We start from the raw sequence: 27,016 nt of genomic DNA on the forward strand, positions 1-27,016 counted from the left end.
GCGGGTTGAGCTATAGGCGCCGAGCCAATTTTTCTACTTTTTGTAGACACAAGTCTCATTCAGTTGCCAGGGCTGGTCTCAAACTCCTGGCCAGAAGTGACTCTCCTTCCTCTACCTCCCAAAGCAATAAGATCATAGGCAGGAGCCATAGCACTCAGCCCAGTCCTGATTTTTGACTGTGGCCACCAAGCTTTACTGTTCACCCTGGGCTTGGAAGTCACCTAGGGTGACCCTCCTCCATGACGCTGCTCCAAGAAGCAAAGTTGTCCCGGCAAACCGGCCAATCCTCTCCCTCCAATCTCCTCTCCACCGACCCCAATCTGACCCACCACTGTCCTTCAGATTCTCCCAGGGCTACAGCCCCCACCGCCATCCCTGCCTTCCCTTCCAGTCAAAACGCAGTGCTCCTCATTCTTTCAACACACACCACCGCCTGTGCCTCTGTGGGTTTGCTCCTCCTGCCCATGCTAGCTTCACCAAGAGGCCTAATCTCTTAGTCCTGCCTGCCCAGTGTAAATGCTGCCTCCAAGAAGCCTTCCCTGACCCTGTGGGTTTCAAGAGACCACTCTCTCTTCAGGGAGGACTCTCAGCACTTTGCACATCTTGAAGGCTCTGAGCGTGGGAACTCCGGTCACATCTTCCTATCCCTGAGCCTAGGTGCTTCCAAGGAGAGGGCTGGACTGAAAGCCCCTTGAGGACAAATCCTGATCTTCTCCCCTTCTTCCTCTTATCTCTCTCAAAAGCAGCCATCATTAACTGTCTACTCTCTGCTTGACTACCCCTAGTGGTGGGAAACTCACTACCTTCCAGGCAACATAGTTCCTCTTTAGAAGAACAAACAGAAATAATAATTCTGAACACCTGGTCATGTTCCCAGGTCTGGACATTCTCAAAAGAAAGTTTCAAGTTGGGAATTATTAGCCCCATTTTAAAGAGGAGGAAACTCAGGCTCAGAGAGGTTAAGGTTTTCCAGGTCACAAAGCTGAGTGGGAAACAATGTTGGGATATTTAAATCCAAAATTGTGAGAGCCAAATGAGAAACAACTTTTTGGTTTGTTTGTTTTTGAGACAGAGTTTCACTTCATTACCCTCAGAGTTTCACTTCACTTTGTCGAATGTCGCTGTATCACAGCTCACAACAACCTCAAACTCTTGGACTCAAGGGATTCTCTTGCCTCAGCCTCCCGAGTAGCTGGAACTACAGGCGCCCGCCACAATGCTCAGCAATTTTTAGAGATGAGGTCTCCCTCTTGCTCAGGCTGGTCTTGAACCCGTGAGCTCAGGCAATCCACCCATCTCAGCCTCCCAGAGTGCTAGGATTATAGGCATGAGCAACCGCAGAGAAACATCTTCTTTATGGTGAATTGCTATTTGCCTTCCTGCGATTTTGACTCAAGGAATTGGCTGGTCATCAGACAAAGAGCAAACTGAGAAAGAACTAGAGACAAGTAGTAACTCACCTGGGTTCACACAGCCAGGTAGTGTCAGAGCCAGGACTAGAGGCCAAGGTTCTCATTCCTAGGCCAGACTTGCTCACCCTATTCCTTGCATCCATCCCAAATCAGAGGGCAGCTCAGAAAGAATCAGGATGCCATGTGGGGCTGTAAGTTCCTCAGTTCAGGCCAGGAGAAGGCCCTAGCTACAAGGCTGATTTATAAAAGTACCCAGAGACCCCCTCATCCTTCTGCACTGGAAAGACAATGCCTGAGATTCAAGCCCCAAGCTGGACTAACCCAGGTCAATGAGATTAGCCACCCACTAGAGGGACCAAGACACAGGGATGGGACAAGCAGGGACACCAGGTGGGAAGCTAGGGCAGGCCTCACCTGCTGGGGGATGAAGGAGCTGGAGAAGGTGACTGCTGACCAGAAGAAAATGCCACAGCTGAGGATCACCTTTCTGTTGAAGCGGTCGCCCAGGTAGCCGAAGATGGGGGCAGCCACCATGAAGCTGCAGATGAACACTGCAGGGAGAGGGGAGCTTGAGAGGTGGCACGGGTCCCAGGGGCTGGGCTCACCTGCCTGTACCACCCCAGCTTCAGGCCATGTGCTGTAACGTAAAGCTGAGCCTGGTCCAGGGACCCAGGAAGCAGCACAGACAGGGGCTGCCTCAGCCAGGCCCATGCCCAGGGGAGGTAGGAAAGGCCTTCCTGGCTCCTCTCTAATGCAAGTCTACAGTTTCTCCAGTTTCAGGTGAGCCCTTTGGATGATTCTTACTTTTACTCGGCATTACTTTGTAGAGACAGGGGTCTCACTATTTTGCCTAGGCTGGTCTTGAACTCCTGGCCTCAAGCCATCCCCCACCTCGGCCTCCCAAAGTGCTGAGATTATAGGTGTGCACCACCATGCCTGGCCAACTTTTTAATAGAGTAAAAGTTTTATTGAATGCAGAGAAAGTGACTTCCCTGAGGCCCCATAGGCAGGAAATGTCCCAGTGGGGATTTGTTCCTCATCTGTCTGCCTCCAGAGTCTGTGTCCTTATACTTTGCTACACTGTACTCATTATATTTGGGAAAGAGGATCAAAGAATGGAAGGAATCTACCTAAGGTCACACAGCAAATCAGGGCAGAACTGGGCCGGAAACCCTAAGTCTCACACCTCCCAGATCACACATCCCATGCTCTTAGCAGGCTGCAGATGCCTTTCTGATAGTTGAAAACACTATCATCCATCCATCCATCCATCCATCCATTCGGCAATTTTTTGTAGCACCTACAATGCATTTAGTACCGTTTTAGGTGTTTGGGATACAGCAGTAAGCACAACAGACAAAAATTCCTGCCCTTCCAGCTTTCGTTCTGGTACAGAGAAATGGACAGCACACAACACTGGTTGTCAGATGGTAAGAAGCGCTATAGAGGGTGAGTGGGCCGACAGAGCTGGGAAGCATACAAGACCTGACCATTAAGTTCACAAACTCATCCTAGAAAAAGTACTATGTACCTCTTTGCCGAATATCACTACACTCACCAGATAGCCAACGGGAGGACTTCAAAAGTGACCATAGTGATATTCAGCAATGAGGTATGTAGCACTTTTTCTAGGATGAGTTCACAAACTTAAGTGTCAGATCTCGTACAACGACAGCTGATGGCCATTTCAGAAAAAGAGTTCCAAAATTGCTTTGAAAGGTGGACTAGGTGCTGGCATCAGTACCTAACTTCCCAGAAGGAGTACCTTGAAGGTGACTATAGTGCTGATATTCAGCAATGAGCTATGTAGCACTTGTTCCATGATGAGTTTGTGAACTTAATTGTCTGACCTTATATACATGTGTGTGAGAGAGAGCAAGCAGATGCCACAACTTAAAATGGAGGGGTCAGAGAAGGTGACATGTTGGCAAAGTCCTGGTAGAAGTAAAGAAATGAATAATGCAAATATTGGAGCAAGAGCAGAGAGCCCGAAGCCCCTAGAGCGGAGTGTACTTAGCGTGTTGCAGGAGCAGGAAAGAGGCCGGGCCAGCTGGAGTGCAGGGACAGAGGAAGAGGGGGAGGAGATGAAGTTGAGAGGCCAGGTAGGGTAGGGCCTTGTGGCACACCATGATGACTGCAGCTTCCACGGGTGAGGAAGGAAAACATGAGAGGATGCCGAGCAAAGTAGTGGTGGGACATGGCTTTGTTCTCTCAGAGCAAGAGAGCTGTGGAGTTTGAGAGGACTCCATAGGGGTGGGGGGAGTCCCACTGTCAGTGATGGGAGGGACCTTGGAGGTCCCAGGTGGGATGTGGAGGCATAGAGCAATAGTGGGCAGACCCTAGGTCACATAGCGAGGGAGACCTGCACCCGTCCCTCAGGAAGGCAATCTCCACAGCTGACAGGCAGATGGCCAGACAAAGGCGGGGGTGGGCAGACGGGACAGCCAGTTGGCTGGCCTCTGACCGCCAGACTGAAAGTGTGTGCATGATCTTGGCTGTTCCCCTGCAGACCTCAGTTCCTTGTGAGGGGGAACCAGGAGAAGAGAAAGGCAGGGGAGGGAGGATGGAGGGAGGGGAGCAAGGGGCCAGAGGGCTGGGCAGAGGTGCTTGGCCTGGGCTGGAGGAGCAGTTGCCCCTCCTCTACCCCAGCAAGAGCTGGCTCCTGAGTGTGTACAGGCGGTGGGGGCTGGAGGAGACCTATTAATCCCAATTCTGTGTGATCTGGGTACTTGGGCAGAATCAGCACAGAGGTACATGAATTTGGGCACCAGATACAGCCTGCCTGGGCTGGAAGGGCTGTTCCTTTCTAGCTGGTAATCTTAGATAGGTCACGACCTTTCTGTGTCTCAACCTCAGTGCTGTGCTGAGAAATGTTTAACAACTGGCTCTCTGAACAAGGTCCCAAGGAGTCCCGATGCGTCGTGTTTCCTAGTTTTCTTGCTCCCACCATCAAAGCTGATTTCAAGTCACCAACTTAATGTCACAGATCAGAGCTGGAAAGGCGTGTGTAGTAACACACCACTGTATAGCCTCTCTATCACACAGGCAAAATGGACATCATTAACCTTAAGAATATACATTATAGTTAAGCATAGTCAAATCATTAGGAAATGATGAGTTTTGAGTATTTTTTACCTTGGTTTTTAGTCTAAGTTATTTAATTCTAAGTTTATATAATTTAGTTGTGAACAATGGTTGTGTTAAACAACCAGCTCACGCAATTCCTGAAAATGACAATAACTCCCGTAAGCCAGTATAAACAGCTAGGCACTTCCTCATCTGTAAAGTGAAGATAAAAATAGCAACTCTCCAGGGTTACTCTGAGTACTGGAGAAGATAGGGAGTGCAAGGTGCTTAATGCCATACCCTGCCCAAGTGAGCTGGCCTCAGTCAACATAGGGCTCTTGTTTAGATTAGCTGAGGCAGAAATTATTTCCTCACACCTACAGAAAGAATCTTTCCTGCTGGGCCTGCCTCCCAGGACTTGGCTGAGATCAGATCAGGATGTGGGCAGGAAGGAGATTTTCAGTCACATCAGGACTTATACACATGTTAGGAGGAGGAAGAAGAATCGTTTTTTCTGTGCCTGTCCGTGTTAGGTAAGGAAAGAATCACAGGAGGAGTTACCCTGTCTGGCCAGAAGACAGATCCTGCCCATGAGCTGCCCAGCTTAAAAGACTTAAATACTGAGGCACCAGGAAGGAGCATCAAATCCTGCCAGCACAGTGAGGGGAGACTTTTTAGAGATGATGGTGTCAAAGCTGGGCATTGAAGCATGCATAGGAGTTTACCATGATGATAATATTTAAAATCAATATATACTAAAATATAAAAGCCAAATCTTATAAGCAATATTGTATAATAGTTAATAAGGCATAATGCTAATTGTTCATGAAACTACAGTTATCATTTCTGGAGTATTTATTACAGTTGAGGCCCCGGGATGCACCCTTGACCTGTGCACAGATTATTTTGATTCTCACTGTTATCTTCACCCTACAGAGGAGACAATAGAGGCTGAAAGAAGTGATGTCACACAGCTAGTGTGTGGCTGAGCCAGAATTTAAACCCCAGTTTGTCAGACTCCAGAGTTCTTGCTCTAAATCACATCACAGACTGCCAGGCTGGGGAGGGAGTAGGTCCCAGCTGATGATCCCAAGGTCAGAGAAAGTTCACGGTGTGTTGAGGACTGCAAGGAGATGGGTCAGGCTATAGCTTGAGAAGGCTGTGGAGGAAGCAGTGGGAGATAAGGCCATGGAGGGAGAACTGGGCCTTAAGGACCAGGCCTGGGTCTGGTTTCTAGAGGGCAACAGCGAACTACAGCATGCTCTATTCTCCCCGTCAAGGTAGAGTACTAGGAAAAGTCCCCACTAGGTGGGTGGAGAGGTCCTGAAGGGATGTGACCCAGGCCTTGGCTAGACCCTGACCATCCTGGTCCATCCCCTCCCCCCACCCACAGTAGAGTAGGCTCTTTGGACCCCTGGCTTTCTACCCACTCATTTGGGTACGCAACATCACTCAGAACCATAGTTGTCAGAAGCAGGCACCTTGTCCCCACCTGCCAGGCCCAGCTATACAAATGTAACCAAGTACCCGCATGGCCTTAGCCCACCTGGCCCTCCCCATGTCTGCCCCACTTTACATCTGGGGCCACTGAGGCCCCAAGAGGTGGAAGAACTTGCTCAAGATAACTTAGCAAGTCAGGCAGGGATACTCTGGACTGTGCCTTCCCCATGGTGACAGGGAGCCCATGGTCAGGAAGTAGATGGGATCCCTCTTTGCCGCCCTCCCCTCCACTAGGGCACATAGGAGAGAGGACCCCTCCTGACCCTCTGGGAGGTCACAGGCCAGAAGAGGGGCCTGATCACAACCAGGGTAGGGATGGAGGAGAATGTTCCTGGCAGAAGGAACAGCATAGGCAGAAGCCTGCATGTATGAACTGTGTCTGACGGGGACACAGGCTCGCCCAGCCAGCAGGCAGCGCTGCTGAAAATAAAGACAGCCCAGGCAGGCCCCCAGGCTGGAAGCTTCCCCTGCCCACCACCCTCCAACCCCGTGGTCTCTGTTTGTTTGAGGAGAGCTTTCTGGGCAGACTGGCTGCCCCACCCCTGATTTGGTCGGGGTGGCTTTCCCAGCAGTTCCCGCAGGAGGACATCCTGTGGCGGGTGTGGGGAAGCCCTCCCTCAGCTCACGTGTGCTGAGCCCACAGGTCTGGGACAATGGGGCTGCAGGGCAGGGAGCCAGGCCCAGGCAGCAGGGCCAGAGACAGCAGGCGGGAGGAGTCAGAGCCACTACCACCACTCCACTCAACCCTCCTCCTTACAGAGCTGGCCAAAAGCCATCCAAAAGTCAGCATGCCTAAGGTGCCGTCCACCTCTCTCGGTGGCCCAGAGCCCAGAATAACTCCTGCGGGGGATTCTGTGTCCTGGTAGGCAGTCCTAGGACCTTTGTTCATGGTGGGAAGAGCCACCCTCATTACCCTCAGCACACATATGGCTTATTTAACCCCAGAAGGTGGTTTAAGGGCAGGAGAGAGCAAGGTCTAAGCTGGGGGAGCCCTGGTCTCCCACTCTGTGGCCTTGGAGCCTGCATTGGGCCCCAACCTGGGGTGAACCAGGGCTATTTTTACAAAGCCCAGATTCCGGCTGACCTGTTATTTGGAGAAGACTTGCCATCCTCCACATCCTGTGGGCAGGGAGGATGCTCAGGCATGGGTGGGGCAAAGGGGCAACCTCTGCCATCCAAGTGACAGCTGAGGCCAGAGAAGCCAGTGCAGAGCATTCAGGACAGACGGCCCCATGGGCACCAGAAAGCCCACCATGCTCAGAGTCCCTTTTGGAAGAACTAGAGCCATCTCCCTTCGAGCAGGAGCACCCTGGGGAATAGCCATAGGGGCTGCCCAGCTTTGTCTACAGAACCTAAATCTGCTGAAGCTAGAGGATGTCACTGCACTGGCAAAAAAGAGGAGAGAAAAGCCAGAAGACTGAGCCCCAAAATAAAAGCATTATCTGGTTTCTCTTCCTCTGTCCCCACTCTCCCCCAACTCCACTACCCCCATGCTGGTACTTCCTGACCCCACAAGATGAAGCTGTCTCTTCCTCTGTCCCCACTCTCTCCCAACTCTACCACCCCCATTCTGGCACTTCCTGACCCCACAAACCCCAGTTTCAGTCCACCAGCCTCCTCAGCCATCTATTCCTGCATGTGGCCCCAGAGTGAACATCCTGATGTATATATTTTATACAGACCTGCTCCAAAATCTTCCCTGGCTCCCTACTTCCCCAAGACAAAATCCAGACATTTGTCAACAGCCTTGAAGCCTTCCATAATCAGACCCTGTCCACTGTCCAGAACTCTCCCTCCATTTTTCTCACACTCCAGCCCATGGCTAATGAACCACAGGTAACTAAAGCCAGGTAGTGTCACAAACAAGCTTCACTCTCTCTCACTCATTTACACTGATTTCCTCAAGTCCATCTTCTAATTTGCTTATTTTCTCTTCAACCAGGTCTGACCTACTCATTAACTCATCTAATTATTAATTTTTTTATTTTAATATTTACATTTTTCATTTTTAAGAATTTTTAAATATAGAAAATTTCCTTACTCTTTTTTTTTTCTTTTGATGTCCTCGGTATAGCACCCTGGCGCCACAGTTCACAGCAACCTGAAACTCTTGGGCTTAAGTGATTCTCTTGACTCAGCCTCCCAAGTAGCTGGGACTACAGGTGCCCACCACAACACCCGGCTATTTTTCTGTTGCAGTTGTCATTGTTGTTTAAGCCTCCCTATTCTTTTTTTATAATGTGTTTTTTTTTTTTTTAAAAGACAGGATCTTGCTCTGTCACCTTGGCTGGAGTGCAGTGGTGTCATCATAGCTCACAGCAATCACTGACTCCTGGGCTCAAGTGATCCTCCTGCCTCAGCTTCCCAAGTAGCCGAGACTCCAGGTACCTGCCACCATGCCTGGCTAATGTTTCTATTTTTTGTAAGACAGGGTCTCACTCTTGTTCAGGCTGGGCTATTCTTATCTTATAAATCCCACCATTTCCTTTAGAGCTTTGAAAATTAAGCATATCTAATTTTAAAGTTCCTTTAAGATGAGTCTATTCTTTGACTCGGCACCCGTAGCACAGTGGTTATGGCACCAGCCACATATACCAAGGCTGGCAGGTTCAAACCCGGCCTGGGCCAGCTAAACAACAATGATAACTGCAACAAAAAATGGCCAGGCATTGTGGCAGGTGCCTGTGGTCCCATCTATTTGGGAGGCTGAGGAAAGAGATTTGCTTAAGCCCAGAAGTTTGAGGTTGCTGTGAGCTGTGATACCAAAGCACTCTACTGAGGGCGACATAGTAAGACTCTTCCTCAAAACAAAAAAGAGGGGGCAGTGCCTGTGGCTCAAGGAGTAGCGCGCTAGCCCCATATACAGGAGGTGGCAGGTTCAAACCTGGCCCCTGCTAAAAACTGCAAAAAAAAAAAAAAGTCTATTCTTTGTAGTTCTTCCATCTGGGCGGCTGGCTGACTCCTTCTCACAGAGGTAAAATTCCTATGTGTTCTATTAATTTTTGGTTTTTTGAGACAGAGTCTCACTATATCGCCCTCAGTAGAGTGCCATGGTGTCACAGCTCACAGCAACCTCAAACTCTTGGGGTTAAGTGATTGATTCTCTTGCCTCAGCCTCCCAAGTAGCTGGGACTACAGGAGCTGTTTTGTAGTCCTGTCTGGCTATTTTGTTGTTGTTGTTGTTGTAGTTGTCATTGTGGTTTAGCAAGCCTGGGCCAGGTTTGAACCCACCAAGCCCAGTGCCTGTGGCTGGTGCTCTAACCACTGAGCAATGGGTACCAAGCCTGTTCTATTAATTTTGAATGAGTTTGGCTCTAGTGGGAATTCTCATCTGTGTCCCATGAAGGCTCTGGGTCATTAAGGCTTCCCTATGGAGTGTCTGGGATTTGTTTCCACTGGAGACCCTGGAAAACATAAGGGCTACAAGGGGAAGGGAGTAGAAGCTGGAGGCCTGGACAGAGCAGGAACTGGAACTAGGCTTTCTGCATAATGCCAGAACCAGGAAGGTACAGTCCATGAAAGGAATCTCCATTAGAAAAAGTGCCCATCAGCCTGGGGACACAGTTTGGGATCAGGGAGCTTGGCTGGAAGCTGAATCACCCATGTGACCCTGGAACCCAACCCCATATTGCCCAGTCCTCACAGTTAAGAAAGTGGGTGATGAATCTGGGTGATGAGTACATGGAAGTTTGTTGTCTTATTCTCTACTTTTTATTTATTTGTTTATTATTTATTTACGTTTTTGAGACAGAGTCTCACTATGTTGCCCTCGGTAGAGTCCGGTGGCATCACAGCTCACAGCAACCTCAAACTCTTGGGCTTAAGCGATTCTCTTGCCTCAGCCCCCCAAGTAGCTGGGACTATAGGCACCTGCCACAATGCCTAGCTATTTTTTTGTTTTTAGCATGCCGGGGCTGGGTTCGAACCCACAAGCCCTGGTGCATGTGGCCAGCACCCTACCCACTGAGCTAAGGGCGCCACCTATTCTTTACTTTTTATATATGACAAAAATGTTTATATTAAAAATACCATAACAAGCCTCTATATATCTGGTCCCTAAGCTTCTATATATCTGTGTCAATACTTGGCTTCTATTCCAGCTCACACTCCAGTTTCTGAGTTCAGCTCTTTGCTTCTTGGCACCTGGGAATTTCCCCAGTAGCTTCAGCTTTCAAGCTCCGCTATATAATTTAAACATGTTTTCTTGGCATATTTTATCTACCTTTGAGTGGAAAGGAGGGCTTTATACACCTACTCAACCTGAAACACTGACTAGAAGTCCTGTCCTCTAAATAAACTCTAACTCATCTTTTGAAGCCTCACTCAAATGTTCCCTTTTCAAAGAAGACTTCTCTACCTGCCACCAGCCAGAGCTAGGAGCACATGCTCTGCCATCCACCATCCCCATGTCCCTTGAGGGTGACTGAATAATACCTTTCTCCCCCATGGAGAGAGGGAACCTATCTGAAGGCAAGAACAGAATCTGGGCAGAGCCAGCACAGGGCCTGCCAAGCAGTAAGTTCAATGACAGCTGCCCCTTTAGGTATGAGCCGTGAGGGATCCTGATTTTCCAAAACAGCAAGACCCAAAAGCTATAATTCTGCTGTGAGCTATGTCTCCTGGTCAACATGGACCAGGCCTAAGCTGGGAGCAATCCACAGGGAGACTGCCAAAAGTGAGCTCTTCCCAGCCAGTTTTCATGTCTGCTCGCAAGGGGAAACAGCAGAGGCAGGCTCAGGCCTAACCCTCAGTCACCCCCCACCCTGTCTCCTGCCCAGCAGCTCCGGTGCCCACAAATAAGCAGGCACCCCAGCTCTCAGCCCTGGCCCTTTGATCTGGGCGAGCACCAACACCCGGCTGGCGCCCTCCACCTGGCTCCGGCCTTATCAGGCTTGGGGAGACATAGGTGCCTGGAGCACATGCCAATTAGGTGACTTGCCTAGTTGTCCACTGGTCTAGCTCAACTGGCTTCTTGCCTCAGGTTGCTGAAGGAGTGAGGATATTCTTGGGAGCCATCTCAGCTGTGCAAGTGTAGGTGGAAGATAAGGACCATGAGTAAGGACTAGTGGGTCTCTGACAATGCTGGGAATTTTCACCATGGCCCGGAGGCACCTGTCCTGGGGACACTGGGAGGACAGACCCTCAGATCCCCCAAGCCAGTGGGAAGCATAGCACAGCCTGGATCCCTATTCCAGGCTAGCTAGTCTCCACTGAGAGCATTTGAGCAAGTTGTTTCCCTCCCTTGACCTCTGTCTCTTCATCTGGCAAGTGAAGCTGACACAAAGGACCCTGCAGGACTATTAGAAGAATCAGCAAGATGATGTCCATGAGTGACTTGCCCACTTCCAGCCAGGTCACCAGGGGTAAGCAGGGATTGCATGGCATCTCTCATGAGCCAAGAAGCCAGCAGGGACATAACCACACAAGGAACCGAGGACCTTTACAACTGCCTTGGGGCTGATGCCCCACCCCCACCACTGCCCCACTCCCTGGGAGGCTATGCTGGCCCTGACCTGGCTCAGTGGGGGTTAAATGGATGGGGCTGGGAGTAAAGCCTCACTCCAGATCAGTCAGCAAGGCTGGGATGAGGCTCAGGCCAGGTCCCCAGTGACTCAGGGGCCATGCAGGGTGGGGGCTGGGCAGTTAGACTCTCACCTGCCCTTCCCTGGCCAGCCTGGAAGGCCACCCCCTCCCACACTCCCACCTAGATTCAAGATGGCTCTAAATCCACCTTCCCAGCCTAAGTGCTAGACATTTCATGTACAGAGCCCAGAAGGACCCATCTCAGGCTACACAAGGCAGGCTGACTTCTTCTGTCCTAGCCAAGGAGTTCTAAGAAAGGGCAAGAGAGGGGTTTAGGCTCATGTCTGGCAGGTGATGTCTGCCAGGAGATACTGGACCACACAGCCTTGCCCCCCTTACACAGCCAGGCCTCACTGAGCCCTAGAGCCATCAAATCCCCATTTGGGGCCCCAAAACCCCCTCATAGGATATAAGGACAGCTGGTATGGCAGGCATTCTGTGAGCTCGGGAGGCATTGTGCACTCTGGAATGCCACCTAGACAGGTCAGGCAGGTTCCTGGACAGAGCTAATTCACTCCGCCCTCCCTCCCAGGAAGTCCGGGGAAGGGGGTTACCACTGGAATGCAGGCCATAGGCCTTTCCCCACACATCTCATAACCAGGCACACTCCAGGGCAAAGGGCCCAGGGACAGCAGGGACCAGACCACATAGCAAGGCTGGGGCCAAGTCAGGTCCAGATCTCTCATCCTCAGCCTTGGGTTATAGCACTGGACTGAATCTCTCCCCAGGCCTGAGGGGCACAGTCTTCGCGGCCTCGGTCAGGAGGAAGTTGAGAAAGAAGCTCAGCCCCCACAGTGCTGTGTGGGCAGGGACAAAGGACATGGTTGCCAGAAGGGGTACTGATAGGCTGCACCTCACACATTGCCCTGGCCCCACTTACAGCAGCCCGGGGGCTCAGACCCTACCCCTGGCCACCCATCAGATGCTGGAGCCAGAAGAGAAGGGGGCAGAGAGCCTCAGGCCCAAGTCTAGACTAAGACTCAGCTTCTCAGAAACCACTCTGGGGCTGACCAGGTGGAGCATTCACCCTGTCATCAAGGAGGTGATTCCCAGGGTTTATGGTGATAGAAGGAGATGAGGGCAAGAGATGGGAACAGGGTCACCAAGGCTCTGTGGGTATTGCCCAACTCACTGACTTAAGGAGTTCCCTTCACCAGACTCAGGACAGAACCCAAATCACCGAGTCCCAGTCAAGGTCCCAAGATCCAAAGGAAGGGTCACCATCATGGGCATGGGCTTGGGTTTTGGGTCCATACTCTTGCTTATCTCCCATAGCCCCTTCCCCCACAGGGTAGGTGTTGAAATGGCAGAAAGCCCAGAAAAGTGGCACCATTCATGGGTGGCATCAGTGGGTAGAGGTACAAAGCCCACACACTATCTGGCAGTCCAGGCTGGAGAAGAAAGGCCGAGTAGAGAATGGCGGCCAACAGGAAGAAGACCAAGATGCCGACACCAGGGCAGGGGCGAAGGTCGGGGATGGGCCTCACCTGACTGCAGCAAGCCAGCGCCTCGGTCCTTGACGCCAAAGTGCTGCTGGATATCCAGAAGGACGCCTGGAGGGAGACAGAGGAGCTTACAGGCCATGTCTGACCCCTGGATGTCCATGCTGCCCCATCCCAGCCGGTGACCCGGGGCCAGCCTGGCCTTCCTCCCACTTTGCAGGGCTCAACCCAGCTCTATCTCCAACACTCCTGCCAGGCTACAACCTCCATGCTGCCCAGGTTGGCCAGACTTTCCTCCTGTCCCCTAGGAGCCTCTCCTGCTCAGCCTGGGGACAGGATTCCAACCCTCATTTCACACTGCAGGGGTCTGGGGGACAGAGACAGGTGAGGCTTCCATGTGGTCACACACGTGGGTGCGCAGCCACACCACTTATCTGCCACCCTGGATCAGGTGCTGGGACCTGACCAGCAAACATGATCCCTGCCCCTAGGAGTACCACAAAGCCAGACAGGACTGGGGAGCCCTGAGCGCTACAGGGAGCCCCTAGTCAGGGCATGAGCAGGGGTCGCCTGCAGCAACACACACTGGCTCACCTGAACATGTGTACAAACACATATATATGCATGTGTAGACACATGCTCATCCCAGCTGTCCTCTGGATTTTAAGCAGAACACAGGAGCTGAGATGTAAGGGCAGCAGGCAAGGTTCAGGCCTGCTTCCCTGGGGCAAGGGGATTCCTGGAGGCCACGCCTGCTCCCCAGTCCCACCTACCTCTGCTTTCACTTTAGGGCTGTGCATGTCAAAGGGGAGAACTAAAACACCTGGAAACCACTCAGCTGCCAACAGACAGCTGCGACTGCATAGTGGGGCCAGCAGAACCCTGGACCCCTCCCACCTCTTGAAGCTCTCAGCCAGAGCTCCTGAGGAGGCCCTGGGGCCCCCACTTTAACTTATCTCTGAGGACAGCAGGACACAGGCCACAATTCAGAGCCTCCCTGCCCACAGCACTTCTGCACTGAGAAGGAACAGGTGAGAAAGGAGGAGACAGGGCCCTGCCCCCGGGAGCCCTCCATGCAGGTGATAGAAGCTTTAGGGGGACACCCAGAGCTCTTCATGATGATGGTGATAACGGCAGCATTAAAAATAATGATGGCTCACATCATTGAATGCTAAATGCTGGTACTATGATCCCACTTGACAGATGAAGAAACTGACGCATAGACATTCGAGCATTCACACAACAGGGAAGTAGAATCTCTAAGCATTGTATTAGTGTCCTATCCCACATCTGGGGTTGGGAGCGCCAAAGGGGTAAGGAGGATGGAATGTCCCTGGCCCTCCCAGGCTGGGATGCCGAGCAGCCGATGTCCTAGCAGCCTGACAGCCCAGAGAAGCTGGTCACCTCCCTGTTAATACCCTGAGTGAATTCACCATAATTACCCATAATGAAGAGGCTGTGTAAGCCCAGTTAATGACTTAATAACCAAGGCGGGTTGTGGCTTTGCCTTAAAGGCGGAAGCCAGGGGCTGGTCCTAGGCCCATGGATGGTAAGGCCACCAATGGAAGCTGTGAGGTGCCCTGACCCAGCCTCAGAGGTTCACAGTCCCATCAGGGCCTACAGGCTGCAGGCTCAGCCCTACCAACCCCATTGTCCAGCCTCACTGCTCAGGACACCACCCCCACCCCACACTCCAACCACCCCAAACTACTCACAGCCCCAACCCTATGTGCTTCCTCTTCTATCCTGGTACCACACTGTCAGCTATGTTAATTCCTGCCACTCCTTCAAGACTAGTCCTGACACCACCTCTTCTGGACAATCTCTCCTGATTACTCCCCTCTCTCCCTGGTTCATCCTCAATTGAGCACTTGTTCCACTGGGACTGGTTAGTCCTACAGGGAGGACACGGATTGGAGCTCCTTGGACCTGCTGCAGCCCAGAGCTAAGAGCCACTTGTTACTGGTTCCTGCTAAGCGCTAGGCACTGTGCGAGGCTCTACAGGTGGTACAGATTTCCATCCTCACTGTCTAGGCTTATCCCATTTCACACATGAACTGAAGCTCTAAGCCATGAATTAATCTGTCATACTGCACATTCGTTTTCAGAGGTGAGCTCTGAAACCAGGTCCGTTACAAAAACAAAAGTTTGTGCTCCAGCCACACTGCCTCTGTGTGCCTTGCCTTGGCCCACAGCCCAGAGCCCAGCATGCAGCCAGCCCACAGGGACTGTCTGTAGGGTGGACGCAGAGGCAGATAGGTGAGTGTCACCTCATCCCCCTCTACGCCATGAGCAAGGCAGGGGTGATAGAGAGTCATCTCCGGGACCAGAACAAGGACTATTGTAATTTTGATGTTGGATGGACAAAAAGATGAGTGGAGTCAGAGGTGAGAGGAGGGACAGACATGGATCTGCAGTAACCACAGGCTCACTTCTGGGAACGCAGCTGGGTCAAAAATGGCCATCATGAAGACATCACATGTCCACAGCAAATCAAAACATTCTCACTTCCTCCATGCAGCACATCCCAGCTACCCATTGGCCACTTCCCCATCCACTGACTTCAAGGACCAGCATTTGCCTCTACCTCCAGGAAGCCTCCCTGGACTTCCTCCCACACAGAGCTTCCGATAGGGGCAGGAGCATTTCTCCACATCCAGATGGGCATTCAAGGACTCTGGGAAGTCCTGGGCAGTTCCCAGGACACAGGAAGCTCTGGATACCCCCCACACTACCTCTGCCTGGCACCCAGCTGTGGGTTCAAGGAACAAGCTCCAGGTAAAAGTCTGGAGAGAACTTTCCCAGGGAGCAGAGCCTCCTGCAGGCTGTGAGGCCCAAGGTCAGACCATGTCTGAGCCTTTCTGGGCTTGTTTTCCCTCTTCTGGGCCTGGAAGCGGCCATGGCCCTAGGAGGATGAAATCCTGCTGGCCTCTGGCACGGGAAGCGTGTGTCACAGCAGCTCAGCCGGTCGCCTCAGATTTTCCTTTGGGCTCCAGCCTGGCTTCAGCCCACACACCCCCTCCCTCCTTCACCACAGCCTTATTTTTAGCCTCTTTACTGGAGGCTGAGGTTTGGTGGGTCACAGGACGGGCCTCACGCCCAGGAGCAGCCTCCCACAGCTCAGGCCAAGCCCACCCCACCAGCCCTGCAGTGTGCAAGGTGGGCTGCAGCCCCTAGCCACAGGGCAGGCCTGTCCGGCAGCCACCTCAAATCCACATTTAGAAACTTCCTCTGGCCACAGAGTCCTCATCCCCCCAAAAAACATTCTGGAACATTCTGTCTCATCCATTGATAACAATTACGCTCCTCTCAACCCCTCCCCCCACCCAGTCTCATCACTTGTCCCAGGCCAGTTGTCCCCTGCTCTAGGCCAACTGTCTCTCCTACCTCACAGGAATCCTGGGTCAGCCTTGGCTCAGGCCTATGTTCTCAGCCTCTCCCTGGTTCCTGGCCCCACATCCCAACCCACAAATATGCACACACCTCTCTCATCCCTGCAGAGAGGACAACCTTGACTTGTCCCCTCTCCAGGCCACTTCTTTCCTGTCCTCCCTCCACAGAAGAAATTTCTAAAATAGTCTCTTCCCCTCCATCACTCCCAGAACCCAATCCCACAGGTTCTGTCCTCCCTCAGTGTTCTGGCTCCTGGCTGTGACTCCAGGCCTCCTCATTTAGTCCCATTCCCTGAGCGGCACCACTGCTGTGCCCTGGCCTCCACTGCTGTGCCCCTTTGCAGTTCTCCATCTTTGCCACCCAGCCTTCTCCCTGGGTTCCCTGCCTCCAGCCTCAATCACCCCACCCACATTATTCCTGCAGCCTGATCTCACAAGCTCTCTCCAATCTCCTACTGAGCTCCATATCCTGTGCTGGGGCTCTGGAGACCACAGGACAGTTTCCAGACTCAAGGCGCTAATGCTGTGGCCCAGAGGTCATCCACACTGGCTGAGCCTCAGAATCACCCATGAGTCCTTCAAAATCCACTGCCTTAGACCCCTGGTTCAGTAAAGCTAAGACAAACATAATGCACATATTAACACATGCTGGGTATTTACTACAGGTGATTTGCTGTTCTAAGAGTGTTAGCTCACTGAGTGTGGCTGCCCAGTAGCACTTAGTAGCTCCCCATTGCTATCTGAATAAGCACCGACTTCAAGCCCTGCCCTAACCCAGCTCTTCTCCCAACCACAGTTCCCCTGCTACACACACACACACACACACACACACACATATACTGCCCCCAACTCCAGGCAAAGTGAAATGCCAGTAGCTATGATCTTTCACCTCCCTGGAGCTCCCTGTCTCCCGGTGTAAAGCGGACACTGAAAAGATCAGTTATTCCTCAAACTCCCCGATGAGTAAGCATCTCAATCACTTTTAGGAAGGGTGCTTGGGGCCCTCCCCAGATCAGCTGCATCAGATCCTCTGTAGAAGTGAGATCCAAGAATCTATAAATACACTGCCCAGGTGATTGGAAACCACTGGCCTGGCTGATGAGAGCCCCTGTGATTCACACATCCCAGGCTGCAGGCCTCCAAGCCTTACCTCTACCTGTAATCTGCCTCATCCTCCAGCGCCCAGATCCAAGGTCATACCAAGGATACCTGCCTTCCTTCCTCTGAGGTTTTTGGTGAAGTGGCACCTGTAATCTCAAAGGTACCTCCAGAGCTAGACAGAGTCTCGCCCTAACTTGCCTAACCAGCTGGTCCCAGATGCTCATGGCAATGCTCCATCACTGCTGGTTCCTCAGTCACCCCCAGGAGTCAGGTCCAGACCCCAAGACTCCTGGCCTCCTGTCCCCCACGCCCGTCCCCTCTTCCAGCAGGCCCAACCTGCTGACACCATAGAGTCTTCAAAAGGCCAAAGTATAAGAGGAAACCCCTATGCTGACCTCAAGAGCCCTCAGCTCAAGCCAGCCTGAGATGCAAGGTCCCAACAATGTGATCCTGAGGTCTCTTCCTGCCTAGTCAGCCAGAACAAGCCACCTGGTTCTCAAGCTCGTTCCCACCATGTTCCTCCAAGAGCAGTTATTATTACCCCAAGTTCACCCTGTCTGAGTCTTCTCAGAGCAGCAGGCAACTTAACACAATTCTCAACAGCATGGGCTCCAGAACCAGACTATCTGGGATTAAATCCTGGCTTATCCACCTTCTCTACTGTATGTGTTTAGGCAAGTTACTTAACCTCTCTGTGTCAGTTTCCTCCTCTGTAATAGGGCTTAATTTTAAGATCTGCTTCATTTCATATAGTGGTTGTGAGGTTTAAATAAGTTCATCCACATAAAGTGTTTTAAAAAGCACATAGTAGGTACTCGATAATGTCACAAATGTTATCACTGACCCAAGAACAATAGAGAACTCCCACCTCAGTTTTCTTTTTTCTAAAATGGGAGCAGATGCCTGGAAAGACAGCGCCTAGGGATTAGAAAGGGTTGGCTATGCTGCCATTGGCCAGTGCCTCTCAGAGGGACCCTGGCCCCATGTGGAGGCCTCAGAGCTGGCTCACTCTGGGAGTCCTTCCTACCCCTGCTCCTGCACTCGGCCACAGCTCCCACCCTGGTAATTATAGAGGCCTAAGAGCCTGGCTGTGCTGACCTGGCTCCGGTGGCTAAGGCTGGGAAACCACGGCCTGGCTCCGCCGGTACCCACGCCAGCCTAGAGACCCAGCCAAGGCAGTCCCAAGCCAGGGACCTGGACTCCCAAGAAAACATACTCATAGTTGCCTCTGAGCTTCCACGGGGCAAGATCCTGCCCCCACCTGCCAGATATAAGCTAAGTGACATTTGGGACCATCTGGCTCCTACTCTGAGCTTCAGATTGCCATTTAAGAAGTGGCCCAGGATCTCGGCACATCCTTATTGGGTCCATTCCTAACTCTCAACTGAATTTGTACTGTCTGTGCCAGGCCCTCACCCCCTGTGCCACCCTACGAATCTGAGTCATTAATGTCAAGACAGCCTAGTGATCATCTCTACAGGGACCATGAGGATGAGGCTCCTGCCCCTTAGAAAAACACCCCACCCAAAAGCCCTTCCTATAGACCCCACCAGCCTTAGAGAGGCAGCATCCTTGGAGCCCAGAGATCCCTCCCTCCTCCCCACCGCGTCTCTATGCCCAGAGTGGGTGGGGCCAGGCAGCCAGGCCTCTGTCCTGTGGTTCTAGTCTATCATTTGGGGCCAGCTTTCCTGGAACCAGACTCTGCCTTAGCAATTTGGGGGCTTTACACAGCCCCTCCTCCCTAGCCCAGCCTTCCCAGCCCTAGCCTGGCCCAATGACTCTCAAGATCACCAGGGGCCCGGGACAAGGGGGCCACAGGTTTATCATGACCCACTGAGGGTGTGGCCAATGTGGCCACAGACATAGGATAAGGCAGGAACACAGGGTAGGGGGAGAGAGTGGGGAAGAGATAAGACACCTCAGAGTGGCTCAGTTCTGGCCACAAACCCTCAGCCCTCCCCCACTGTACTGCTTCAGTGGCCAAGGAGACCAGGGACAGTCACTCCCCCCATCTCAGATGGAAAATGAGATTCAGAAGGTGAAGGGACAGAGGCTGCAAGACCAAGCAGGAGCCAGGCTGAACCATCTTCCAATCTCCAGACCTGGCTACTGTTCACTGCCATCACCGCAACAATTCCCCCAAGAGAAGCTGCAACCAGTCCCCTCTCAATATCCACACCAGAGGTCCTCACATGGGTGCTAGAAATGCTTGTGTGACCAAGGAACACCACCTCTCCCTAGGCTTGCAAAGCCTAGTGGTGCTCTTTGCCTCCCAGAACCCCATTCAGCAAATCCATGTTTGACAGTACAGGAACCGCAAAGATGCCACAGGACTACCAGCGGGGGTGTGGGGGACCCTAACAAGGAGTCCAAGATGGCAGAGGACTGAGAAGAAGATGGGAGGCCAGGACCTTCTCCTTAGTCACCAAGCTCTCACCACGAGTGCATTATTCCTAATGTGTGACCTAGGACCTGCCCTTTGCCTCAGTGCCCTATGTACAGAAGAGATAGGGCAAAACCACCACTGTGCCCTCCCGAGTATATAGAAGCCACTCTGCCCCACTTGGGGGTGGGGTGGCCCCATTGTCAAGGCTGAGGACTGGGCAAACAAGGACCTCCGCTGACCACTTCCTCCCATTTCCTTCCCAGAGACTGGAGGCCCTGAGGCTCATTGTGAGTACTGGTTCAGACAAAAGGACAGCACCAGCCACCATCAGAGAAGCCCTGGCCTCAGCAACCTGGGCTGTCCGAATGCGCCAAAGCCTTTTCTGCCTAGAAGGATATACTTTGGGGTTAGGCAGGGCTGAGTCAAGCCAAATCTGTCACTTGGACAATAAGGCTCAAGTTTGTGCCAACCCCACATGCATACTCAGGTCACAGATATACCAGGCTCAGCCCCTCAAGGAGGGAGGTGGTGACCCTGTATGGGGGTGGGTGCAGTGATGGAGGCAGAGCAGAGAGCAGTTAGAAGCCAGGAGTTAGGTGACTAGGTCAGCCCAGAGAACTAGGGAAGATTTCCTGGAAAGAAGGCAAGGTTTGCTGCTGGTTATCCTGAGGAAGGGAGGTGAGGCAGAGCCAGGGGCCAGAAGATTAAAATTCCCAAGACCAAGTCCAATGGTACCATTGGGAGCAAAACAGCAAGAGAAAGACAAAATCATCTATCACTGATTTAGGGATCAGAAAGGATCAAAATCTGCCTTGGGTCACACAGCAAAGCTGGCAAAGTGTGGCAAAGCCAGGAACCAGAAGCTCAATTCAGGAGACATTCTGGAAGCCCAGTCCCAGAAACCCAGGGATCAGGCCAGTGTGGCCTCTCTCCTCCCCCTTCTACCTTCAAGATTTCAGGACCCACACTGAGGCAGAAACAAGGCCACTTCCATTTGCAGAAGGGTCCAGGGCAGGGATGAGGCTGCTCTAAGCAGCACTGACCAGGGCAGCCTTGCTCTCAAACCACACTGTAACCTGCAGTCCTGCGATCTTCCTGCCCCATTCACAAAATGGGAAACTGAGACACAGGCCAGGGCTGACCCAGACCAAGGTAGTGAGCTTTCAAAGCACTTCCTCTGACCAGTCAGAGAAGGTGCTGGCAGAAAGCGCTGGAGGTGACCTAAAGAGGAAGTAGGAGCAAGGAAATGGACAGCTGGCAATTAGTCATGAGGGCACTGGCTTCCAGGCCGCCCTGAGGTTCACCTGGGCGCTAACCCTCTCAGACAGACACTCTGGATGCCCTGCCCCTCAGACCTGAGCTGGGGTTTCCCCTCAGTGTAGATGTAGCAATGGCTAGAGACACCTAAGAAGACAGGGTCACTGATGGGACAGGGCAGGGGAGGTGTTTATCCCTTGAAGTGGCTATTCTTATTTAGAGATATAGTCACAGAGTCACTAGGCCTATGCCTGGCTTTGCTGCTACCTACCCAGGTGACCCTGTAAAAGACCCTGGGCCTCAGTTTCCCATTTGTCAGCTCTGGGCAGACTCAAATGGGGACAAAAAATGTCCCAACAGGAGGATGAACCTCAACCCAGCAGCCCCTCCTTTCACACCTAGCTCAGCTGCTGAGGGAAGCCCCCAAGTCCCACTACTCTTGTGTCCCCCGGGCTAGGTCCCTGTGCTCATCTCTTCTGGGTTTGTATTAGTGAGCAGTTGCCATGGATACCAGTCTCAGCTTCTTTGGCAGAAAAGGACTCCCTCAGGGCAGAGCTCTGCCTCTCCTCACCCACCCCCACCCTGCCCAACTACAAGTGCCCAGCCTGCCAGAGGCCGGATCAAAGGGAAAGAAAATAATCTCAGGCAAGGAACAGGTGTCCCAGAGAAGGTGGGGAAGGACCTCAGTTCTCAAATAGTCATTCACCAACCATAAACTAGGCCCAGGCCAGCTCCTTCTTCCTGGGCCTGATTCCAGGAACAAAATACTGCCACCTACACCCTCAGCTCTGCTTCCATGTTACAGAAGGAAGAGTGGGAGCCTGGGGCAGAGGTGGCTCTGGCACCAGGAAGCACAGCTAGGAAAGGGGGGCCTTGAGACCCTACCTGAGGAGCTCCCTCCTTCTCCTGACCTGGCAGCCAGGAGTGGGCCCAGAATGCAGAGTAGGTGACTACCAGGTTGGTAAGGGCCATGGGAGCAGAAGCCATGTACCCTAAGGGAGCTCAAACTGCCTGGGCTAAATTAAACTTGAAATTTTTCTGCCCAGAGGGTTCTTGCCTTGCCCTGCAGAGTCTCTGAGTTTCTGGGCCAGAAGGCCAGGGATGGGGAACACACGCCCACCTCCACCCAAGGCTCCCAGCGCTCAAGAGAATACCACACTGGGGCATTCCATCCCTGCTCCGCCCTGCCGTGTGCCTTTGTTCTCTGGGCAACAGTGTCCTCATCTGCACAAGGAAGGAGGTGGAGGGAAGGGTTTAGAAGAGGTTTCTGGGCTACCTCAATTTCATCCAATTGAAGCAATGCTCTGAAAGAACAGCAAGAACAGGAGGCCGGCTCTCCTCACCTGGATCTGAGGCCTGCTGCCCTCAGGGGGTTCTCATGGGGAGGCAGAGAGGCCATAATTAGCTGGATCACCAGGGTGGCGCTGGGAATGCTAGGGCAGGGGCAGAAGCTACCAGAATTCCCAGGATGGAGACCAGCCCTGGTGGAGAAGGGAGGGGTTCACAAAGCAGTCCTGAAAAAAAGAGACTGTCATAAACAGAAAAAAACAGGAAGGGCATCATGGCCAGGGGCACAGCTTGAGCAAGGGCATGAAAGAGAAGGTAGCTGACATTTGTGAAGCCCTCCTAGGAGTCTGGCCTTGTCCCAGGTGCTTTAGATACATTCTCATTTATCCCACACAACCTGGAGATGGAGGGGGGAATTATCACAGAGGGCACAGGTAATGTGTTCAAGGTCACACAGCCAGTGAGCTGAAGAGACTGGACTTGAACTCAGGCAGCAAACACTCTAGACCTGCACTGCTCACTCAGGTGGCCCCTACCCGCTGTGCCATCACAATGTGCTGCAGATGGAAAACATACACCAGATTTCAAAGACTTAGCATTAAAAAAATGCAAAATATCCCATTAATAACTTTTATACTGATTACATGTTGAAATATGTCAGATATATTGAGTGAAATAAAATACATTATTAATGAATTGCACCTGTTTCTTTTACTATATTAATCTGCCTACCAGAAAATTTGAAATTGCTATGTGGCTTGCATTATATTCCTTTTGAACAGAACCGGTCCATACCATGAAAAAACAGATTTAAAGAAGGAGAATAGGACTGCCCCCATTCTTTGATGGGGGTGGCCTGGAGACAAGTGGGCATAAACATCAACGGTGACTGAACAGCCAAGTGTCCACATCCCTGCCTCTGTCCCAGCCGGGCCAGCCAGCAACAGGTGGACTCAGGCCTGGAATAAGCATATCCCTGGCCCTAGCACAAGCCACATCAAGCCACTGTAGTTGCCATAGAGATAGTAAATATGCCTAAAAGCTGAACATGGATGGGGGGATGGGAAAACCTACCATATAGAATGGGGTAGCCAGGCTTATCCGGAGAGGAAATCTGTGTATGTTGTGTGTCGGGGGTGGGGTGGGGCATGAGCTCCCGCCCAGGGCCAGGACAGGCGGGTGTTTGCACAGGGCTTTCCGCGCCTTCCTCCCTACTGTCCCACACCCCTCTTAGCCACGGTTTCCCACCTCCCCTTGCCAATTCACCAGAAGTTTCCTATATTCCGACAGTCTGATTCTGGGACCCAAGTAGAGATGAGGGCAGATAAGTGCCAGACCTCCCTGATTCCACCCTCTCCTACTCTGCCCCTGGCAGAGCATTTCCCTTGAGAACATCAGAGGGGGTGGTCTGGAGCCGGAAAAAACAAGTTGAAAAGTGTTACAGTGCCAGAAGCAGCACCATTAATTCCCTAGCTGAGAGAGGGTGGGGAGACCTCCTCCCCTGCTGAGGCTTACTGGTGGATCTAACACCAGCATTGCTGTTCACTTTCTGGGCCAACTTGGACAAGGGCTGTACAAGGGCCCTGGCTGTCCTATGCACAGAAGCCTAATTTGCACTGATACTATCAGGTCCCTGATATTCTCCAACTTCTCCCCACAGGGTGGCACTTAAGCTCCCAGGTCTCAGGCAGCATAGTACACGCATGACAGGGGTGGTGCACTTGGAGGTGCTCAATATTCCTTCTCCCCAGATCAAAGTAAGAAAGGCTTAGGGACATCTCGACTCAGACACTGATGGCACCGGTACCCTCCTTCAACTCCCTCCAGCAGAGGGATGGGGAGCAAAGGGGTTTTGAAAGCAGGAGAGGGAAGGGGATACCTCTGCTCTCCCATCAGAATTCTTCTCGGACATAAACCCTATTCAGTACAGGAGGAGACTGAGGCCTGGAGAAGGGCACCTAGGTGGCATGCGGTTTACCCCAAGGCTCTGTTCTCTCAATCACCACAAAGTTCTCTTTGGAGTCTACCCAAAATTCCTCCTGCTCTCCATCACTCTTTCTCTCTCTCTGTCTTTTTCAGTAGCTCCAGATTTTACTAAGCTGTAGTTAGGCAGGTTCTGGGTCAGCATGCCAAGTACACATTACTGCTCTCCTCCCCAGGGAGCTGCCACCTATGTCAACTTAGCCAGGGTCCTTTCCTCTCAAGGCTGTACCATTCCCCACCATTAGCAGCTCAATCTAGGGCAAGTTACTACCCCTAGACTTCTAAGAAGCTGGGGAGGGGAGCAGAGAACAACAAACAATTCCAGAACCACATTCGTCCCTAAAGGCCCAGGGATCAATCAGTCACTAATGGGCAGACAGACCCAAACACAAGCTGAGACTGGTCCAAGGTCACACACCAAGCACGTCAGGGGCAACTCTGGAATTAGAACCCAGTTGTTCTATCGACTCCAATCCCATCCCCAAGGCTGATTCCCAGAGATGTTCATGGGGGCTGAGGCCAGCCCTCTCTAACCCCAGAGGCCTGCCCCCTACCCCAAGCCCCAAGCGCCACTGAGTAGGGAGAGGCGTCTTCAGGCCAGCTGCAAACCGCATCCCGGGTCCCCAGGCGCCGCGGACCCGCCCCGCCCCTCCCTCCGCTCCCCGCAGCCCAGAGTCTTTGTCAGCCACGCGCTCATACACACTGCCGCGCCGCCACGCGCGCACACATTCGGTCTCCCTGGCGCACACCCGCAAGGGGCGCGCGCACTCGCCACACGCACGCAGTGGGGTGGAGGCAGCGAAGAAAGGAACTGACCGGCCACAGACGGACAGACAGCCTGGGCTGGGGGAAGGGGAGGAGAGGCCCAAGAACCTGCGGCAGGGGCTGGAGGGAACGCGGAGACTCTCGGAGAAGAGGACAACGGATGGGACGTCAAGGGCTGGCGAGGACGCGCGGGCTACTCCAGGGGTGGGGACTCCTCCAACCCCTGGCCCTGGGTGTTGGGCGTGGGGTTTGGCGGGGGGGTCAGGATTGGACCCGTGGAGCACTGAGGCATCACTTGCCCAGCTGTGCCTGAGCACAGGGCCCTTGGGGACCTCACGTAAGGCTTGGATATAGGGGGCCTGGGACCAAAAGCTTTCTGGAGTATCTCGAGGCAGGGGGATTCCTTGCCCTCGGGCTGGATGGGGCACTCGCTCACCTGCCACGGTGTACCTGTCCAAGTAGTTGAGCACGTTGCCCAAGCTAAGGATGGCGGCGGCTGCCCCCCGCCCGCGGCCCAAGCTGGCCGGTTTAGGCTGCTGCGCGCTGGGGCCCTTGGCAGTAGCTGCGCAGCCGGGGGTGCCGGGGGAGCTGGGGGATCCGGACGGGGCCCGCCTCACACTGCCCGACAGCGTCTGCACCTCGTCGTCGGCGGCCGAGACTCCAGCACCGCCTGCGCCCTGCGCCCCGCAACAACCGCTACCGCCAGCCCCTCGCGGCGCCCCCCGGCGCCGGCGCCGTCGCTCCGCGTCCGCCTCCTCCTCCTCCGCGCCGCCCGCCGCCGCCGAGGCGCATTCCAGGCACATCATGCCCGCCGGGATCGGGGCGGCGGGGGGCGCGGGGGGCGCGGGGCCCAGCTTGGGCCCGCTCAGTGCGTGCGTGCGCCGCAGAGCCGCCGCTGCACCATCCCGGCAGGCCCCCGTCGGCTCCTGCGCTCCGGCCCGGGCTGCGGCGCTGCCACCCTTCTGCCCGATGCGCCGCGGTCGCCGCGGCGGCTCTGACAGCTGCTTCCCTGCCCCGCCCACCAGGCCCACACCCAATCAGCTCCAGGCTCGGGCCACAGCCCCGCCCCGCACGTGCTGCCCCTGGGGGTAGCAGGGGACCAAAGTCGCAGAGCCCCTCCCGCCCGACGGGGGCGCAGTCACGCTGGAGCCGCGCGGTCGCGGAAGCCTGCGAGGAGCGGGAGGGGGTTGCGGGGGGCTACGAGGCTGGGAGTAGGGTTCTGGAAGCAGGACTCCCCAGCACCTACTCAGTACCCTCCACCTAGTCCCTAGCATGGGAGTGGGCTCCTAGCAGAGGATCTGGGAGAGGGCTGAGGGCTTAAGCCTGGGTATTAGGACAACCCGGGGAGAGGTTAGAGTAAGGGGCGCGTGTTGGAGAGGCTGTGCCTCCAACAACTACATGTTATGATACAAACAGTTCCGGGAGAGCTTGACCCAGGACCCAGGCTTGGAAGGCTGTGTTGCTCATCTCCCCAGGGAAACCCAGACCTGGCCCCGAACCTACCCCTGGACCTATTCCCGTGTGCCCACCCAGACCCTGCCCCTGTCCCACAGGGTGGCAGCCCCTAGCAGGGAGAGCCAGGGCTCTAACTGGAACTCAACAAACACAGGACATTAAGAAGGGGTCCCCATTCCTGAGGAGCCACATCCCCCAGCTTCAGGTTTTCAGATGTGTGTGTACACAGCCATTAGTGAAAGACGGGAGTCTGGGTCCTAGCCCAGCTGTGCTTTGGTGTATGGCACGATTCTGAATAAGATGCCTATTCTTTCTGGTTCTCAGTTCCTTTATCTGGGGGTAGATAGGAGGATGGGATTGAAATGGTCTCAAAGTCTATGAGTGGTC

General features: G+C 53.4%; 1 protein-coding gene across 1 annotated transcript in view; it reads right to left on the reverse strand.

Annotated features, from left to right (window-relative positions):
* The window catches only part of SPNS2 (sphingolipid transporter 2), a 37,961-nt gene extending 11,773 nt beyond the window's left edge, over positions 1–26,188 (reverse strand). Inside the window, exons 1-3 of the mRNA XM_003799046.3 lie at positions 25,611–26,188; positions 13,049–13,114; positions 1,827–1,963 (exon numbers count right to left, since the gene is read on the reverse strand). Of these exons, the coding sequence (XP_003799094.1) occupies positions 1,827–1,963; positions 13,049–13,114; positions 25,611–25,980 (573 nt within the window). The 5' untranslated portion in view covers positions 25,981–26,188. The remainder of the gene's footprint in view (positions 1–1,826; positions 1,964–13,048; positions 13,115–25,610) is intronic.
* Between the last annotated feature and the right edge of the window lie 828 nt (positions 26,189–27,016).

Source organism: Otolemur garnettii, unplaced genomic scaffold (genome assembly GCF_000181295.1).
Source record: "Otolemur garnettii isolate 467f Iridium unplaced genomic scaffold, OtoGar3 scaffold00145, whole genome shotgun sequence".
Classification (NCBI taxonomy): Eukaryota; Metazoa; Chordata; class Mammalia; order Primates; family Galagidae; genus Otolemur; species Otolemur garnettii.